The sequence below is a fragment of the Gadus morhua genome, chromosome 16, assembly GCF_902167405.1.
Source record: "Gadus morhua chromosome 16, gadMor3.0, whole genome shotgun sequence".
Taxonomy (NCBI): domain Eukaryota; kingdom Metazoa; phylum Chordata; class Actinopteri; order Gadiformes; family Gadidae; genus Gadus; species Gadus morhua.
The window spans coordinates 16,054,689-16,074,801 of NC_044063.1; the positions used below are offsets into that span (position 1 = coordinate 16,054,689).

Consider the following 20,113-nt stretch of genomic DNA (forward strand, 5'->3'; position numbering starts at 1 on the left):
AACAAGCTTGAAGTTGTATTACCACTGGCAGAATATGACACATTTATTAGATCACTTCAAAATTAAATACAAAAGAATGAGACGTGAAAATAAAATAAATGGTATTCAAATTCTGTTTTGTTAATTTTTCATATAACCAAATATGAATCTCATGAATCATAAGATAGTATATTATTCCATGAATATTTTACAGGTATTGCTCCACTAGCAAAAGTCGAATTCAACCACTTCTGTGTCTCAGATACACTACAGTTTACTCAACTAAAATGAATAATAAACAATAGCCATTGTATTAATTTCAAACAGAATAATGTATGTAATAACTTATCAGTAGCCTTATTACAGTTAAAAAAATATTTTGGGATAGCACATTGGTACTGTTGATAGATGCTATTAATTAGCATGTCATTCTCAAGCAGCCAACCATCCAAAGACTTTAAAACACACATACCCACTGCTGCTTACACATTTGATGTTAATTTGATCGGGGAAGCTTGCAGGCTTGTCATCTCATGTAATCTTATATGAGCTCCTTCTTATTAATTGAATCAGTCATTGATTTCTACTAGTTTTATTCTATTTATTATCATTTTTTCTGCCTGGTAGGACACATATAGGACACAGTGTTGTCGACAGCGACGTCACAAACATGCATGCAGTTCCAGCAAAGAAGCGGTTTATTAGCAGCTTCTTAATTCGGTAGATGGATTTGTGCGGAGTACCAACGCATTCAGCCCATGACCATCTATCTAAACCAATCATTTGACGGATATATCAACCCATAGAACCAAACCCGGGAGCCATCATTTAAGCTGTTTGTACGCGGGCGTCTACGATGCTTGTTCTATTATTGAAATTAATTTTTTCCGAATGAGTCAGGAGCCTGCAAGGATAAGAGGGTAGTACAGGTTTGCTTTAGGAACATCTGGTGTAGATTCTCTTGTTGCTCTGGGTGTAAATAATGCGGGGGGGGTTTTAACTATGCTTCATGATTTTCGAGGAGATGAGGATAATAATCGTACATTAAGTCAATGCCCCCATCAACCCTGCTAGTTCAAGTGTTGCTGCCATTCTCGTGGGAACAAATTGTACTGCAGAATTATCTCCTAATTTTGCGTCTCAAACTCGATCATTTGTACTGCCTACTTCTCCTCACATCCAACAGTTACATTTTATTACACTCCACCATTCATGTATGGTCAAAAAACGTTATTTTTGTCTTCCATCATCCTTAGAAAATGATGTCAACAATAGCTTCTCCGGTTTACAGACAGTGATTGTGAGGGGCATGACAACTCGTTTAAGGAAGGCTATAGTCACCGTACCCTAACCCTGGGTTTTGGACATTGGGGATTGAACAGGGTAACAAAACAACCCCTTCAGTTGACCAAAATCTGACGTCCAATAATGACACAGAAAATACATTACTCTGACGTCACATTGCGCAGTGGGATCATGTTTACATTTCCTGCAGCTGACATTGGCGTCGAAAATTACCCAGTTCAATGTGAAATGTTGAACGTAAAAATGACGACCAAGTTGGGTCATGGTTTGACATCCAAATAGTGACCTAGTCTTGACGTCAAATAGATGTCCAGAATTGGTCATGGACTGAGGGACCATATATAGACATGATCTTCACGTCTATCCGACGTCCAATGTTTAGTGGGCAACTAAAGTCAACTTTATTTATTCATTATTATTATTTAAATATCTATATAGCACATTTCAGACGCAAGGCAGCCTCGATATGCTTTAAATAAAAAAATGACAGACAATTAAATAAAACAAGATTTAACACTAAATTAACTGGATTTAACAGAATCAATAAAATACATGAAAACGTGATTTAAAAGCAGTCATGAAATACATTTGAATAACATAAGTCAAAATGGTCCGGTTGAAATCCAAGGTGAACACAAACGTTTCTATCCGTGATTTAAATGTAATCAGGGTTGGAGCAAGACTCAGATATTCATGGTTGCATAGTAGTGCGTACTGAATCCTGCTTTTCCATGTTTCGTCTTGACTCTGGGAACAATGGTCACAGTTGATCTTAATGGTCTATGGAGATCATACGGCAAAAGCATTTCAGTGATATACTTTGGCCCTAAACCGTTTGGTGAATAATAGGTGAGCATAAGTATTTTTAAATCAATCCTCTGACATACCATGAGCCAATGCAGACTCAAGGTGTTTCTTTCTGTCTCTCATCTTTGGCAATGAAAACAATTTTCTCAGTTTTGTCCGTATTTAGTAGTAGACAATTCTGGCACATCCAGTGCTTGACCTGCTCAATGTGCTGGCCCAGCAGATCTATCGTACAATAGTCAGTTGGTGATAGGGCTACATAGCTTAGGTTGTTTTTCACATAAAAATGGTACGCCAATAAAGCCATGTTGTTATTTGCATAATTACGCCAAGTGGGAGCATCTCGAGGTTGAATAAAGATGGAGCTAGGATTTAAGATTCTTAAAAAAAATAAAATAGGATTCATTCCTTGTGGGAATTCACACGGCACGTTAGTTAGTTCAGATACATGGTTACCAATGGAGACAAATTAGTGTCTTGTAGATATGACCTAAACCAGTCTAGGATTTTGCTGGAAATCCCTATTCCCAAATCCCAATTTTTGTTCAGACAAATATAATTAACCACTTTAATAAGAGCGGTTTCGTTGTTATGAAGGGGTCGAAATCCTAAACAGAAGTTTTCTTGGCAGCTCTTGAGGCAATGAAATCATTAAGGAGCCAGAGGACAACTTTCTCTATGATTTTACTTATGAAGGGTCGATTTTGACATCGGTCTGTAGTTGTTAATTATTGAAGCATCTAGGCTCTGCTTCTTTTTATGGGGTTTAATAACTAAATTTTTAAGGCTTTTGGAAAGTTGCCTGTTGGAGAGAGCTGTTAACTATTCACAGTATTTCTTGTGCCAGGCAGTCAAGGACGTCCTTAAAGAAGCTGCTAGGTAGAGCATTAGGGCAGGTTTCCACAGAGTTTTGGTACTCTAGAGCATTAAATCATGTCCTTATTGCCACAAGATCTTTTATATTTGCATGCCAGTGATCTAACATTTACGTTTGGAACTGAAATATTGATGGCTTGTCTAATATCCAACATTTTGTCAATGAAAACGGCCGTAGGGCTGGTTGAGCATAGGTTGTAGGGTTGGTCTTTGGAGTCACAGGTTTATTTGGAGATGGAGCTCGTGGGTTGGCGAAGTTAACATTGAACAGACCATTAATTAGACTCAAGTGTCTGAAGATTTGATTAACATAGAAACTATGCCTGCGGCACAATGAATAACTTATGCCTTTGTGCAGCTGGAAGCCATGTTGAGCGGGCATAGAGCATCTTGTCAACATTTAGCCTCCTTTAGCGAGGGAACAGGCTACATATGTTTAGGATGTGCAGGGGGGGGGGGGGGCTGAGTATGTTCAAAGTAATATAAAGTGATGTAAAAAGAATGGTCTAGTTTAGGCAAATTCACAACTCTGACTCAAGAAATTAAGAGACATGAGCGTGGTCTGTTAATGTTTGGAACGTGTCCTGTAACCGCCGAATAGCCGACACTTCACCATGTTGGCTAACAACTATTGAGCTGTCTTTTATGTTCAATAAATGCCGAGACACATGTGAATAAAGAGTGAACGAAGCTCAGAGTGTTCCTGTAGGAGGTGCACCCGTAAAATACCCACCAACTCAGCGCAGGTGTCAGAGCCATGTCACATGTTAGCCCGCCAGCTGCGGAAGGGGGGCAACGTGTCAATGTGTCAATGTGTATTTGTGTGTGTGTGTGTGTGTGTGTGTGTGTGTGTGTGTGTGTGTGTGTGTGTGTGTGTGTGTGTGTGTGTGTGTGTGTGTGTGTGTGTAAATGGCCAGTCGTCACCTGCAATCCCAGCAGGTGCCCCCTGTCTGGGAGCCACTGATGCGCCGTGGCACCAGCGTTTAACAGTCTCCCCGTCTGCAGGCGCACACTCGCCCCGAGTCCCAGGCCGCCATGGCGACAGCTGTGTTTGTTTGTGTACGGGGACAGCTAGAGGGAGAGAGAGATATAGTACGAGTGAGAGGGTCCGACTTGTGATAAATTAATTGAAAGAATTGGGGGAAAAAAAATAAGTTAGATCCTTTCAATGCAGAAGTAGAAGCATCATCAGCGACTGGAAGTAATTAATTTTAACCAATTCATTAATAACACACAGAACCAAATCATTTTTGACTGACCAAAGAAAGAAAAAACTATTCAGCTATGTAAACAGACATAGTTGACATTTTATATAGTTTCAGGCAAGAATTCTAAGGCCAGCGAGGATTTTCTCTTCAGGCAACTGTAAGCCTCCTTTAGTTTGGAAGAAACTTTGCCTCACTGGCACTTCTTTGCAAGGCAGTGCTTCAGGACTTAGTCCAATTGGGACAGGATAAGCACTAGCCATACTGTTGTTTACTATTTGAAGTTAGAGAGATAATAATGCTAATAATAACACAAAAAAAATAAGCAATATCACTACTATGAATTACCCTATGGTAATCATGACCAAAATATAATGCTCCCTTTCTCCTGCTACTACTCAGATCATCACATTCTTTGCGGGCCACGTGTACACAGACGAAGAGACGAAGAGTGAACCGGGCCGCCTGTTCTTATCTGGAGACTACCTGGGCGGAGACGCCTCCCTGCTCATCAGTGACCTGCAGCTGACCGACTCTGGGGAGTACACCTGTAAGGTCAAGACCGGAGGGAAGTACCACTGGGACCAGGTCAACCTCATTGTGCTGGGTGAGTGCTGCACTGGCTCTGCACGTTCTGTGTCTTCTCACGTGCGATTTCAGGGCAAACGAATGCAAACGCACACACACGTCGGAATACGTACGTAATGATATAGGCGTGTGTGTGTGTGTGCTCACATGGTCACACGCACGCACAAACAAACGCACACAAATTCACAAGCATACACACAAATTCACATAAACACGCACGCACACACACATACACACACCATTCACTTGGACACACACACACACACACACTCACATGGACACGCACACACACAAACAAACACACAAACTGTACAAAGACCTCATCACTGGGTCATTACCCTGCCACATTTCCTCCATCATGTTGACTGAACTAATGATTCGATTGGATTCAGGAAGTGTGATTTGATTTGCTCTCTTGCCGTTTGGGGTGTGTTTAGATTGATACGGCCAAGTGAGACCAGAGAAATGTGGCTGTGTTTTTTTTTTTTGTCTCTGTAGAACCACAGAACTGATTTATTAGGTTAGAGTTTCATTAGTTAAACGAATGATCATCCAACTCTGTTGACTGTCGTGGTGCGTAGACGCTTGTACCCGCAGTGCCCCTTCGTATTCATCAGCAGACAGGTCGACAAATCGCTCTCCATCAGCGAGACACTCGAATTTAGAGCTCCCCTTTTCTACAGCAATAAACCAATTTCCGTGAATTAAATAAATCAGAAACGGGCTGCTTCTTCAAGCACGGCCATAACTGCGGATATGCTACGAGGATAAATCATGATATTTTCCCATTGTGTTTCTGTTTTCATCCACACGCTTTATTTTGCGAAGCCATTGGCAGGCTGGTTATGAAGGGGCTTATTGAGGCCTACTGGCTGTGGGCCTATCTTCTCTAGCCACGCTGAAGGACAGCGAGGAAGGAGTGGTGCATCAGGAGAGCTGCAGCCATCCCCGCCGACAGGAGGAGCGAGAGCCTTCTCAATGTCAGGAAAAGCAGGCAGTTTATTAAAACATCACGGGAGATTAGTCCAACGTGGTTATTGGTTCTCTAATGGAACAGTCTGTTAATCCCCTTGCTCTCACTCTCCCCGCTCTTCCATAAAGACATTTCAGTGAATCAGTGCCTGCATTTTTACAAATTGCCCTCAGCTTTGCCGTGACACTTTCGATTTTGTTAGAGACCACCATTTGCATTTTTCACTCGCTCCCCGTGCTAAGATAATGGCTTGGCAGCCGAGCTGGCGCTTTGGCAAGAGTCGGTGTGTTTGTGTGTGTCTGTGTGTTTGTGAGTGTCTGTGTGTGTTTGTGTGTGTCTGTGTGCTTGAGCCAGGGTTTTAGGTGTGCACACATCGGTGTGTAAGTGTTTATAGACAAGAGGAAATTGTGTGTGTGTGTGGTTGTGTTTGCGTGTGAGTGTGTATTTTTGTGTGTTTGTGTGTGTGTGCGTGTTTTTGTAAGTATGTGTTTTTGTGTGCGTGTGTGTGTGTGTGTGTGTGTGTGTGTGTGTGTGTGTGTGTGTGTGTGTGTGTGTGTGTGTGTGTGTGTGTGTGTGTGTGTGTGTGTGTGTGTGTGTGTGTTGTACTCCTGCTGCAGTGGCCTAACTGACCCTGACAGAGCTGTGAGATGTGCGGCGCTAGCAGCCCAGTTACCCCCCCCCACCCTCATTATTTCCCCTTATTGAGCCTGTGAGCGCTGTGTGTTCGCTGGGCTGCTAGGAGCAGGAGCAGCAGAGAGAAATAATGGAATAAATTACGGGAGGCCGGCTGGGTGTGCGACCAAAGTAGTGACTCCGCCACATCTTTTTAGAAGAACAAACCTCAGCAAAATATCAATAGTTCAGAGTTGGTTTGAAAAAAAGAACAATGCTAGAATGACTTGCTGAGTCAACAATGAGACAATAACATCCCTCCTAATTTGAATTATTCCGTTTTTTATTTGAAGTCTGTTTATTAAAAATAAACACTTTATTAAAAATAAACCGAGACTTCAAATGGTTATGTTGTCAGAGATGATGCAATAGGTATAGAAGATGGCTTCTATCAGTGGCTTAACTCTGCTGTGTCTTCTGCTCAGGATCTCTGTGTCCGTCCATAAAGGGGAAGGGAGTAGGGGGCTCCTCCCTGAGCAGATTCCAAACCGTGTTAGCATCACTGGACCATGATCATAACCTTTGACCTGTACAGAACTACCATCCCCAGGCAGGCATGGCTAACTAGGAGGAGTCACACAGATCTATTTCCCATGGGCATGTGCGTGCGTGCGTGCGTGCGTGCGTGCGTGCGTGCGTGTGTGTGTGTGTGTGTTTTGGTTGGTTTGTTTGGTGGTTGGCTTTCTGTGTCGAATTCTGCTCTCTTTTTTACCCGAGGAAAGATCAAACATAAACAGTGTCAGAAGTACAAGTATAAAGAATGTGGATCCATCTAAAAAGCTTGCCCAAAAGTAGCAATATAATAGAAGGGAAAATAATCAATTGCATAGAATTGTATTGATTAAACAACTTCCGTCCACATTTAATTATGTTCTGGTTCAATGTATACCAAGCAGAAAAATGTGTGACCTCATTACTTCGATATATATTTTTCCCCTTCGTGTTCTATCTTTACGAAAAATTATAATGTATATATTAAATAAATATATATATATATATATATATATATATATATATATATATATATATATATATATATATATATACACACTCACTGTGCACCGCGCTCTATAATGAAATGTTCCCACTGCGGTCCACATTCATGATACTGCCTCTACCTTTACTTCAGTGCAGACCTGTAACATCCACACCATCAAACATCTGTCTTGCAGTCAAGCCGTCGAAGCCCAGATGCTGGACTGACGGGAAACTCCTGGAGGGCAGCGACGTAAAGATGAGCTGCAAGTCAAGCGACGGCTCGGACCCCATCAGCTACAAGTGGGAGCGCGTGCTGGACAAGGGCAAGAGTCTGGGCAAGCTGCCCAACCTGGCACTAATAGGTAAGATAACCACTGGCTCGTACCGACGTGCTGATTCAGAGGCCATCGCCGCAGCTCATAAAGCACAAGGAAAAGAGGGGGATTAGGACAAGATCTATTTACATAAGTGATTTTTTTTTAGGATACGCAGTTAAATTGGCAGGCAGGGTTTTTGGCCGAGCGGGGCTGCTGTTTCAGTTTTATTGCCGCCCTTGTCTTATTGTCAAGCGATACTGGTTCACGGCTAAGCGCTGCCCTCTATAGACACTGTAATGTGCTGCTTATCCCCCCCCAAGGTGCTTTACATGAGCAGTCGGGATTAAGTGTCTCGCTTCAGGGCACCTTGACAGAAGGCGTTGTGGGAGGACCTGGGTGTTTCAGGTGCTGCTCACATTGGACACCTTTCAAATCTTTACAGAGATTTTGATAGTTATTTAAGGGCAGTATCTCACCTCGCAGATTTAACAGTGTGTGACCTAAGGCGACAGAGCGTGCCTTCTGTGTGACCAGAAATATCAGGCCAAAAGCTGTGGAATAAGGTTTAGTCAGATTAGTTTAGATTTACTGTATTTATATGTGGGAGTGATATCAACCTAATTGCTATTCCAGGACTTTGATGATGCAGGCGACTTTGAAGTGTTGCTCGCGTAGAAATCCTCTGAGGGCGTGAGGCAAGTGCAGGACAGCGTCCTGGGATTCTATATTCAGATGGTTCATATGCACTGTGCTGACTGGATGGCTACAATCCACTATTTTCTGCAACAAATCGTCTTGGCAGTAGCCCCGAGGCACACCTCTACCCACATAATGCGTAGCCTAGCGTTCCTTTTCCCCAGCCTAACCACATCTCGGCCTCCTAATAGTACCACAGTAGAGCTATGCACAGGGGGCGATTCTCCTTCCTCTGCATTCTCTAAACAGGCACATATATCCACAGGGGTGTACAACATGCCTTCCTGTCTCCATTGTTTTTTGCCCCCAAATGCCTGAGTTGCATTGGACATGGCAGACGGGCACCTAGATAAAAACCTTCAAATGAATTACCCCCACGGAACAACACCTGTTCAGTCTAATTAGTTATTATTGGCTCATAAAACGTGCTATTGTTTATGGGTCTGGTGAAAGGTAATATCTCGTGTTGCTGTCATTGGTGGCGATGACTAAATGTCCCATGAGGCCCTGTAAGCTCCATCGTACTCCCAGGCGAGCTGCTGCTGCTCCCTCTCTTTTGGGTCTTAAATTCTCTCTTTCTCTCTCCCTCCCTCTCCCTCCCTCTTTCTCTCTCCCTCTCTCTCTTTCTCCCTCTCTCCCTCTCTCTCCCCTCTCTCCCTCTCTCTCTTTCTCCCTCTCTCCCTCTCTCCCCTCACTCCCTCTCTCCCTCCTCGTGTCTCTGATTTGGCGATAACTCATGTACAAAACGGTCTTCTCTTTGGGACAGTTTCAATGAGAACGATGACAAAAATGTGTCCCCCCCTCCCCTCGTCCTGCAGATGTTTAACCTCACTCTCATGTACAATCAATGTATAATACCTGATCCATATACTGTATATCGCCCCTAACCAATCGGATTGCCCCCGGCAGACCTGAAGAACCCTGAGCTCCTGACCCTGAGGAACCTGACCAAGGACAGCGCTGGCGTCTACAAATGCACGGCCAGCAACGACGTCGGGGAGGAGAACTGCGTCATCGAGGTCACCATTAAACGTGAGTGATAAGGACAGGGCTGAAGTGTGTGGGGTCGGGTAGGTGTTGGCTCCTCCGCCACACGGGTGCTCTCACGCCCACAGACGGCTGTCGTCCCCCAACCTCCCCTGGAAACCCATTTATTCTGCCTCCTCACCCCTCACCTCTGCCTCTCCGCCCTTCCCCCTCGTTCCCCTCCCATGCCCCTTCTCTTCATGGTTGTGACGCCTGGAAACGGTGTACTGGAATGGAGGCAGAGGTTGCTGGTCGGCCTAGCCCCTCCCCCCCCCCCCCCCCCCCCCCACCTGCCAAAAATGGCTATGATTCAAGGTCCCGTTAATAGATATCGAGACGTGCCCAGTACCACGTAGGGTCACTGGGGGAGGTGGTTGTGGGGGGGAAATGACACGTCCAGCAGCTCAGCTGGAAAATGCTTTTGGTACTGGGGGTGAATGCACTTTGGGAGCTGCAGCCGTTAAAAAGGCTTGGCGTGATATATGCATCCCAGTCTGCTATTGTAAAAAAAGAGCCTGTTGAGCCGGTGAGCACTTGTTTATTCACAGTATATAATAAGAAAGCCTCTCCATTATTTGAATTAAGTTTTATATTCTTTTTATGTTTTTTTAAAGTTTTATATGCATCCACAATTGATATATATACTTCATGATTTATATATATACAATTTTAAGTGAGAGAAATTAAATTAGATGTAGTCAACCCAAAAAGTTGGGGCAGACTTTATCCATATATACCGTATGCCTCACAAATATAGCCTGAATATAACTCTAGAAGCGGCACAAGAAACCCAAAGTCAGAAGCGATATCAGGGTGCCACGGACACTGTTTTGCAAGCATAGTGAGTGATTGATTGGTCTAAACAGGCTCCAGACGTGATGCATCCACTCTGGAGAGGCTGGGAGTTGTAGTCTACTGCCCTGGCACACCTTGCTCTGCAGCAGCCTGTGACAAAGTAAAAGTCTCCGCTGTTTAACAACAGCTGCCAATGATGGACTGGAGGCAGGAAACATTCTGTAGTGTGCTTACTCATATTATTAAGGAGCCTTTTGAAAGAATGCTCCCTTTTTACTTATGTGTATTGTGGGTTTGTGTTTTGCTTGGTGTTATTCACTGTATCGTCCCGTGTTTCTGACTTCCTGATGTGTGTGTGTTGGCAGCCGAAAGTGACTTGGGCAAAGTAGTCGTTACGGTGGCGGGCAGTTCCCTCGGTGTCCTCGTCGTCATACTTATCATCTGGCTCACGTTCCGGAAGAAGGAGAAGAAGAAATATGAGGAGGAGGAAGCTCCCAACGAGATCAGGTGGGTTGATGTCGAAATGATCAAGCTTCTCCAAAAATGTTCCACTTTTGTTCCTGAAATTACTTTACGGGAAATGTAAACACAGGTAATTACTGTGTGTTTTTGTGTGTGTATTGGTATGTGTGTGGTGCCCTGTTATTTGGGTTTTGTGTGTGTATGTGTGTCTTTCCATGTGATTGTGTGTGTATGTGTGCATGCAGTTGGTTGTGTGTGTGTGTGTGTGTGTGTGTGTGTGTGTGTGTGTGTGTGTGTGTGTGTGTGTGTGTGTGTGTGTGTGTGTGTGTGTGTGTGTGTGTGTGTGTGTGTGTGTGTGTGTGTGTGTTTGCATGTGATTGTGTGTGTGTGTGTGTGTGTGTGTGTGTGTGTGTGTGTGTGTGTGTGTGTGTGTGTGTGTGTGTGTGTGTGTGTGTGTGTGTGTGTGTGTGTGTGTGCGCGTGCTGGTGGTAATAGCCCGTGGCGTCAGGGCGTGAGATTGGGGCTGAACCATTCTGCCTCACCGCTGAACCAAACAGCATGAGGGGGGCGTGGACCCCATGGGTCATTAATGAGAACTGGTCAAAGCAACCCAGATTTATTTACCTGTGTTTCTTTGAACGATGAAACAGGGATGAATTCAATAGTGGCGGCAGGATGAGGTGTTTTTTCAGTTTGCCGTTCTCTCTCAAACCATTTATGTGTTTTAAAACGCCAAATGTTTTACGGATAATAAATGTTTGTTGTTTAATGGAAATCGAGTACTTCCCTGGAGCTTTCTCTCCTCTGCTCTGAGCAAAGGTTCCTAGTTTAAGCTAATATAATGAAAATGAATCTCTATGGTAATAGTGTGTGTGTGCGTGTGCGTGTCTGTGTCTGTGTCTGTGTCTGTCTGTGTGTGTGTGTGTGTGTGTGTGTGTGTGTGTGTGTGTGTGTGTGTGTGTGTGTGTGTGTGTGTGTGTGTGTGCGTGCTTGCTTGTGTGTATCTCACCTTCAGTGCGATTCTAACTGCACCCACTCTACTTACTTTCCATTATTTTACATGATGGATAACACAACAACACAAAATCAGTGGACAAATCCTTAGTTCTTCTTCATACTGTGTGTTCAGTGTTCAAATCATTGACCCCTCTTCTGTTCTTTCTGATCAGGGAGGACGCAGAGGCCCCAAAGGCCAAGCTGGTGAAGCCCAACTCCCTGTCCTCCTCCCGCTCCGGCAGCTCCCGCTCGGGGGACTCCTCCACCCAGTCCATGGTGCACAACAGCCTGCAGCGCGGGCACCGCCCCCGCACGCCCGGCGTGGCCGCCCTCAAGGAGAACGGCCAGCCCCCGCCGGGCTTCCCCCAGTCGCCCCCGGCCTACAACTCCGTGGTGCCGCCCAAGGGCCACGCCGAGGCCGGGGGGCCCGGCACCCCCAAGTTCAACTCCAGGAACTTATCCGCGCCGACACCCCCCACCCTCATGGTGCCCGCCCCCCAGACCAAGGCTTTTCAAACTGTGTAGGCGGTCGGCTCCCGCAGTGGAACGTGGGAGTCTGAACCCAATCCCTGAAATCCCTTCACCCCCTGACCCCCCCCCCCCCCCCCCCAACCCCCCCCCCCAAACCGTGCCCCCCTCCCCCCCCCCTCGTCAAACATCCCCCCGATAAGCGGACCCGCTTCCATCAACAAAGACACGCAACTAGTCAAACGAAAAGGATGTAATTAAAAGAGTTTAAACGATACACCCACGATTTACTTTCAAATGAATGCAAACCTACAATAGGGGAATAAGACGTTTGCATGCTTGCCGCTACCGAATGATACAAGCCAAGCTATGGAGGCGATGGAGGGAAATGTGAGCCTGTAGTAGGTGCGCCACTGAAGGATTCTACTGGTTCATGATTCAGTTTTACCCCCACTGTAGAAAATGCATTGTTTGTGTCAAGGTGGAACCATCCCAATCCCCAACACACACAAACAGCTTATTATTTATTCATCAAGTCAACCAGAAGGACGTGCAGAGAGGCAAAGACAACAATAACAATAAACAAGGCAAGGCTGTCGGGAGAAGAAGGAAAAGCAGTGAGGAGCAGAAGTCAGAGCCGAATGCCACAACCAAGTTTTTGTTTGTATGAGAGAGAGAGAGAGAGAGAGAGAGAGAGAGAGAGAGAGAGAGAGAGAGAGAGAGAGAGAGAGAGAGAGAGAGAGAGAGAGAGAGAGGGAGAGAGGGAAAGAGATTATTTTTTTATCGTTGCGTCATTCTACCTATCTACCTACGTACTCTGGTTTGGGCAGACTCTGTTCATCCATGTGGACATAGACACCTTTTGGGGGTGTTTCATCATGTTCTTGTCAGGAACCCACCGAGAGAAAAACCACAGCCCCTTAATCCTGACTCACTAACAATGATAATCTGTGTCACTATGGGCAGACATCACCTCGGTCAGGAGGACAAAGTACTGATGACGAAATGGTACTGATGCTGACATGGTACTGATGCCGACATTGTACTGATTCTGACATGGTCCTGATTCTAACATGGAATTGATGTTTGAGATAGTTACTGATGCTGACATGATAATGATGCTGACATGGTACTGATGCTGACCTGTTACTGAAGTTGAGATGGTACTGATGCAGCCATGGTACTAATGCTGACATAGTACCACGGACCCATACCAATGGAATTATTAATCTCTTTCACGTCCTGTTTCTATCTACGGACATATTTTAATGGTACAGAATCATCCCTTTATTGGGGAGTTTATTATGTACTGTATTAGGCCAATATAGACAGTGGCAACTTTAACTATAGAGGAAGGCTTAAGTACCTATTAGACAATAGACATTTGTTTTGTTCTCTTTTCTCTTCTCATCGGATAGGTTGTAGTAGGGGGTGAATGACTGATAAGTGCCACCGATCCTAAGAATGGGTCCTCATTTCTCTGTTGTGATTATGATTGATTGATTTTATTTACCAGCTTCTATGAAATGCTTTACCGAAAACCAAAATTCTCTCAAAAAGTTGAATGAATGTGTGTCGAACTTGGATGGTTGCTCCTGATATTCTCACCTTTCTCTAAAGGGACTGAGTCGATATCCGAGCTAAGGCACAAAGGAAATGGATGTTAAACGTCACATGTATTCTGTATGAACTAAAGACAAAGGATTATAGCACGGTTATAGAGATGCCAGGTGTCCAGCAGGTTCATAGTAAGACCTGCAGTGCTCGGATCCATAACGATGACGTAGGCCTCGATTCGCTGAATCCCAGTACCCTGCCTGGTTATTGTTAAAGCCCCGTTATCAGCCAATCCCTTTCCTTGTTGTTGCCGACCCAGTGCAGTTTGATTGAAAGTCGCTGATAAAAGGGACAAGTAGCCTATCTAGTGTGCCTTTGCAAACCCTCCTTCCTTTGATGGTTTATTTCTCTGTCCTAACTTCAGCGCACCAACATAAGACTCTGTTCACATGACACAAAATAGTGAGACGTGCGACTTCACAAGGAGGTGTTATGGGACTATTATTATGGGATGAAGCCTGGGAATCAACAAGCAGACAACGTAACATTATCCTTTGTGACAAGGTAATCCCACACCATAGGGAAAATGTAAATTCTGTAATCATATTGTTGTGTTATAATGTACATACAGATGGATATATGCACATGATGTCATTTAATTTTTAAATTTGTGTTAAATGAAGGGAAGAACATGTCCAATAAGGGGATATTAATGTTTTTTTATCCCAGCAACAAACAATTAATGCCACAAACCAGGGAGGATGATGTGCATGGTTATTGTGCAAATGCGTCCAAGCTCGCGTGTGTTTTCGCTTTCCTGTGTGTGTACGTATGTTTACGTGCGGGTGTGTGTGAATGAGAGATAGTGCATGCGTGTGCGCTTTTGCGTGTGCATGTGCGTGTTGGGCTTGCCTGCGTGTGTGCATGTGTTTGAGAGTGTGTGCGTGTGTTTAAGCGTGTGTGTGATGTGGTTTCTGCATGTTAATTCTGTACAAGCCCTTGGGTCACACCCACGCTTTCTCATGTTAACCATGGAAGGCAGCGAGACAGTATTCAACCAGGCATAACCTCGAGCCAAATTGATTTCAAAACTGGCTGCGCTTATTTGAGTTTTCAGCAACTTCTATTCCCATTGGGATACCAAATTCTCAGGCAGCGGCCATGTTGCTGGTGGGTGTGCTATCTTGAGTCGAGGCACGTCCATTATTCATATATTTTCCTCCCTGGCTCCAGAGATCACTTCTGTGTGTGTCTGTTTGCTTGCTTGCCTGCTTGTTCCAACTCTCAGCATAGCGACGCACTTGACCCCTGTGTGTGTGTGTGTGTGTGTGTGTGTGTGTGTGTGTGTGTGTGTGTGTGTGTGTGTGTGTGTGTGTGTGTGTGTGTGTGTGTGTGTGTGTGTGTCTGTGTGTGTACGTGCGTATGTCTGGCATTGGATGCCAGGAAAGCAGGAAGCAGGCTCCCCCATCCCTGTTCTCTCTGTTCTTTCAGCGTCCAGATGATGGATTGAATGTTGCGGCGTATTATGAGTGACTGATGAGGCAGGCCGACCAAATGCATTCAGGACCCCCCCCCCCCCCCCCCCCCGAGAGAATCCTGAACGCACACACATAGATAAACATGTATAAAACACACATAATCATACAAATGCATATGCAGATAAAAGACAGCTACATATCATAGCTTGAGGAGATATTCCCATCACACACACACACGCACACACACACACACACATGATAAACAATCCCTTTTTCTCTGTATGCGCAGGCTGCAACACGCACACTGCCAACACTACACACCGATGCACACGCAGACTCAAAGAGAGAAAGACGTTGCTATGAATCTTAATAGTATGGATGGCAAATGCCTCGACGCTGCTCTGAAACCGTTCTGCAGAGGCTACCCTATTGGGAGCTGCTGTAACAGGATTGGTATTGAGCCAGGCCCTATAGGCGCCTGCTGCTGCCATGGAAATCACCTCCTCCTCATCCTCCGCCCTCTCTGCCTCAGATGGGAAGAGGACGGGCCCCGTCAGTCTTCCAGCTGTTCAATTCTTCTAAGCTTTTTGATTTGCTGTTCCAGCGACTGGAGGTCTCAGGTGGCAGATTCCCAAGTTCATGAGCCCACCTTCTCCCCCCCACACACATACATTAACACTTGCACACACACACACACACACACACACACACACACACACACACACACACACACACACACACACACACACACACACAGATCTCTCGGCAACTGCCTCTCATCTGCAGCGGCAGCCCAGTGGACTGATTCACATGCACTTTCTGGGGGATAGCGCCTGTGTGTCTGTGTGGGTTTTGTCTCTGAAAAGCGAGGTCGGAGAAAAAAAGATATATAATATATATATAAAATAAAATGTACTCCACACCTCAGAGTCCCGCGGCACAGCCAGTGTGCGCCCACACGACGCCATTTTCACCTGTTAGCAAAGATTTGGCCTACAGTTACCCTAGCACTATACTATAGAATACTTATGTAGCCACCAACTTTTTGGTTTCTTTATGGCCTGAAAAGTTTTCCCTGCATGATTGAAGTAAAGCTGTTGGCGTTGAGGGGATGTGGCCCTGTGTCTCGGTATGGAGGTGAAGAGGGGAGGGAAGGGGGGTATATATATGGGTGACGAGAGAGGTAGAGGTCTGTTGGTCAACCTGGTCAAGGAGAAGGAGAACTATAAGGGACCCGCATGTCATGGGAGATCAAGCAGATGGACGGGAATGCTTTGCTTTGATGTATCATAACTGTACTCTGCAAAATATGAAAAAGAAAGAAGAAAAAAATCGAAATGACGTGTAGATATATTCACAGATGATTTTATTGACTTTTAATTTAGATTTTCGTCTCCATTTTGGGTTCTTAATCCATGTACTTCTGCACTTTTTTGTGTGCTGTGTTCATCCCACCAGTTTGGTTTGATCTGGGTGATGATTGGTTCCTGGGACTATGAGCTGCCCGGTGATATCAAGAGAAGAAAACTCTGCATGACAATAAGAAAAGACAGATATTACACACTTTATCTTAATTTCAACATGTTATCTCTTATTAAGCAGTGGCTTCTACTATGTTTTGTAAAGCAGTACAAAAGTTTGTTTGTGTTTTTGTTGGTTTGTTGGTTTTTGACAAAAACAATCCATGTAAATATCACAAGTAAAAAATGTATATTTTTACGACTTCTGAGTTATTACTATTTCATTTGCAAATAAAATATTCAATGACAACCTATAAGGTCTGGTGGCATCTTCATTTTCTATTGAATCTTATATTTAGCCATGAAGATCCCATTCTTAATTAAATGTAAAGATTTAAACAGATAATAATGACATCATTGGAATATGTGTGAAGAAGTATATTTTTGTGTGTATGACAAATACGTGCGTCCATAGCAGGACAACAATCTATTATTAACTTAATCAAACAGGAGATCTACCGTGTACTATGTAAGGCCCTGTAACCATTGAATTCCATGTCAACGGTGCATTCTGAGCTCAGCAGGCACTACGCGATCCCGTCATGGGGATATTATGCACCGAACCCCACCTAAAGCGCGCCTGGATGGATCAGTTATTCTCATCATTATACCTTTGTAAAGTCCACCGCCTAATTGCTTCCCCTCTTATTAGTATTATTATCTACACCGGTGATTGCAGACATCACATTCTGTTCACCATTTGTGGATTATTTGTCAACTACAAAATGCATTTCCAGCAGAAAAGCGTTGAGTGCTGTAGTGCAAAGTGAGGCAAAAAATATTTTTTAATAAAGCCACATAGATTAAGACATAGAGAAACGTTAAATGGCTTAAATCAAGTGAAGGGATTTGAACAAAAGTTAAAAAGTCTAAATGGAGTAAACAATGTAAACATGCACACCATTTAAGAAAATGTAAATGGTTGGACACAAATAAAGTGACAGCTGAATGAAAATTCATTTTACATTTCTGCATTTCTTAAAATGCAGAAATGTAAAATGAATTGAACTGAAGTATCTGAAACGTCAAATGTATTGCCCTGCACTGCTGGTGTGTGTGTGTGTGTGTGTGTGTGTGTGTGTGTGTGTGTGTGTGTGTGTGTGTGTGTGTGTGTGTGTGTGTGTGTGTGTGTGTGTGTGTGTGTGTGTGTGTGTGTGTGTGTGTGTGTGTGTGTGTGTGTCTTTAAGAGAATAGCGAGCCGGAGCGTGATTAAAGATGAACTGAACTGAAATAATCAACATCGATAACGGGTTAGTTATGAGCATTATATAAAAAATCAATATATAGGCCTAGCTTTTTTTGGCAACAAAAGAAAATGCGTCTACAAAAGAACAAAATAAAATGCGTCGTTTAGTATTAGAGCGCCGATGACGTCACTGGCATGGTAGGACTAGGTCGTTGCTGCAGACACGCCAACGTCTTCTACACTCCACGGCGGAAAATAGTGATTTTAATATGGCTGGTTACGCGTTTGAGCCTGTGAGGGACATGCCTGTAGTGTCCGACTGCCACCCGGTGGAGAGGGATCAATTTCAGGCTCCAGCTCCTTGTACGTGTGCACCTAAGTTGTGCGTGTGGGTGCTGCCGGAGCATGGACACTGCCATTGAATCGGTCTGCTGCCGAGAAGTCCCGGTCAACCTTGACCATCTAATGGTGGGTTTAGGTTGCATAACCATGCATAGGATGCTGTGCTGCGAGAGAGAGGTTTTGGAAGTGGCCATGCTCTCTTAAGGGACGTCCGAGCTGAGACACTGGCGAAAACGATCTTTCACCCTCCGTTTTCCTTTGATGCATTTCAGGAATATCTCCGTAAAGACGGACTCATTGCGGAAACGCAACGAGCTGTACAAACGCTACCTACATATTCAAGGCGCTGGTTCTCCACAAAAAAAAGTGGAGCGCATCAAGCCTGCGCGCATCCAGCCTGCGCGCTGTATAAAAACATTCAAGTAGAGGAGGAGATAGTAGTTGTTTCCTTTAGATTGAGTAGAAATACTTTTTAATGTACAGTTCGTAATTAAAATGAGCAAGGGGCTTTAGGCTATTTAAAGCTACAAAAATAACGCAAAAAAAACCTGTAGCCTAACTTTCAAAGCAACTCTAACGTCGCTTCAGGCGTAAACACGAATCCTAACACGATACCGCATAGGTCCAGTTTTATTTGAAACCACCCTGGGACTAAGGATCTATTGAAGAACATGGTTCATTATCTACCTAATAACATGGTTAATAAAGACATGGTTTCACAAAACATTCGGCTCCGGCCGGGTGGACGGGACCTGAAAGACATGTTAGATGAACTTAGGGAGATACACCTGCGGATGAGCATAGATGCAAGGCGGATTCACGAGTGTCACGTTTACTTTAGGTGGGTGTTGATTGCACAGATGGATGTTGCACAGATACATCTTACTTTGGGGAGCGTGTCTATGTTCCCCGGGTCCTATGTTCCCCTCTTTGTATGAAACTGGGAAACATAGGACCCTGTTTTTAAAAAAGGGTCCTATGTTCCCCGTTTTTCCCAAAAAGGGTCCTATGTTCCATTACTGCCAAATTCCGGCCGAGATAACTACCATTGCATGTCGGAGAACCTGACGCAGTCTATACATACGTCGGTAAACAAACCCCGAGAAGCCCATCCCTACGAGAGCTCCCCGCGCTACGGCCATCCGGAGGCGCACAGAGCTTTTGGCCGTGATATTATTATACAATTATATTATATTATATAGGCCTACTATTATATGAAGGGCTCCGGTATGTATGGCTACAGGGGAACATAGGACCCTTTTTGGGAAAAACGGGGAACATAGGTCCCGGGGAACATAGGGATGACCCCTTACTATGAACCTACTTCTTCGAGTTTAACTCCTTCTGCATCAGCAATCGGCTAGTCGGAGAACATCAGGGTGAGTAGAAAGGGACATTTGTTGAACTTCTGTTTACAGATCCGCCGTGGTTTCAATAGAAGCTTGGAAACATAGATCTGTGATATCGTCAGAGTAATAGTTTATAGGCCTACACTTGATGGTCGGAGTGCTATAGCTTGTGGAGATTGACATGACAGGGGCTATCGGAGGGTTAGTCAGTTTTAAGGCTGCCAGCTTCAGAGCCTGACTCATTATCTGTTATGGCTGCTATAGAGCCACAGAGTAGGAGTAGGTTACCATGCCAGTGACGTAGCTGATTGTTGAATTCCAACATGGCGGCGCCCTTTAACACTTTCACTGTACAATTTAATCCCTTTTAAAAAGTTCAGCCATTTTTTGTTATTTTACTAATCAGAAGGCAGACAATACATCTGTTATATCATCTAAACTACAAATTTCAGTTCAGTTCATCTTTAAAAGTAGCCCAATAGAGCGGAAAAAACGGCCCAATCTGGCAACACTGCTGAACGTCCTCACCCTCCAGCGT

The 20,113-nt window shown here is 44.4% G+C and overlaps 1 protein-coding gene across 1 annotated transcript in view; it reads left to right on the forward strand.

Annotated features, from left to right (window-relative positions):
* Positions 1–12,267, forward strand: part of clmpb (CXADR like membrane protein b) — a 64,654-nt gene extending 52,387 nt beyond the window's left edge. The window contains exons 3-7 of the mRNA XM_030381700.1: positions 4,575–4,779; positions 7,578–7,745; positions 9,306–9,428; positions 10,583–10,724; positions 11,849–12,267. Of these exons, the coding sequence (XP_030237560.1) occupies positions 4,575–4,779; positions 7,578–7,745; positions 9,306–9,428; positions 10,583–10,724; positions 11,849–12,200 (990 nt within the window). The 3' untranslated portion in view covers positions 12,201–12,267. The remainder of the gene's footprint in view (positions 1–4,574; positions 4,780–7,577; positions 7,746–9,305; positions 9,429–10,582; positions 10,725–11,848) is intronic.
* Positions 12,268–20,113: the final 7,846 nt, after the last annotated feature.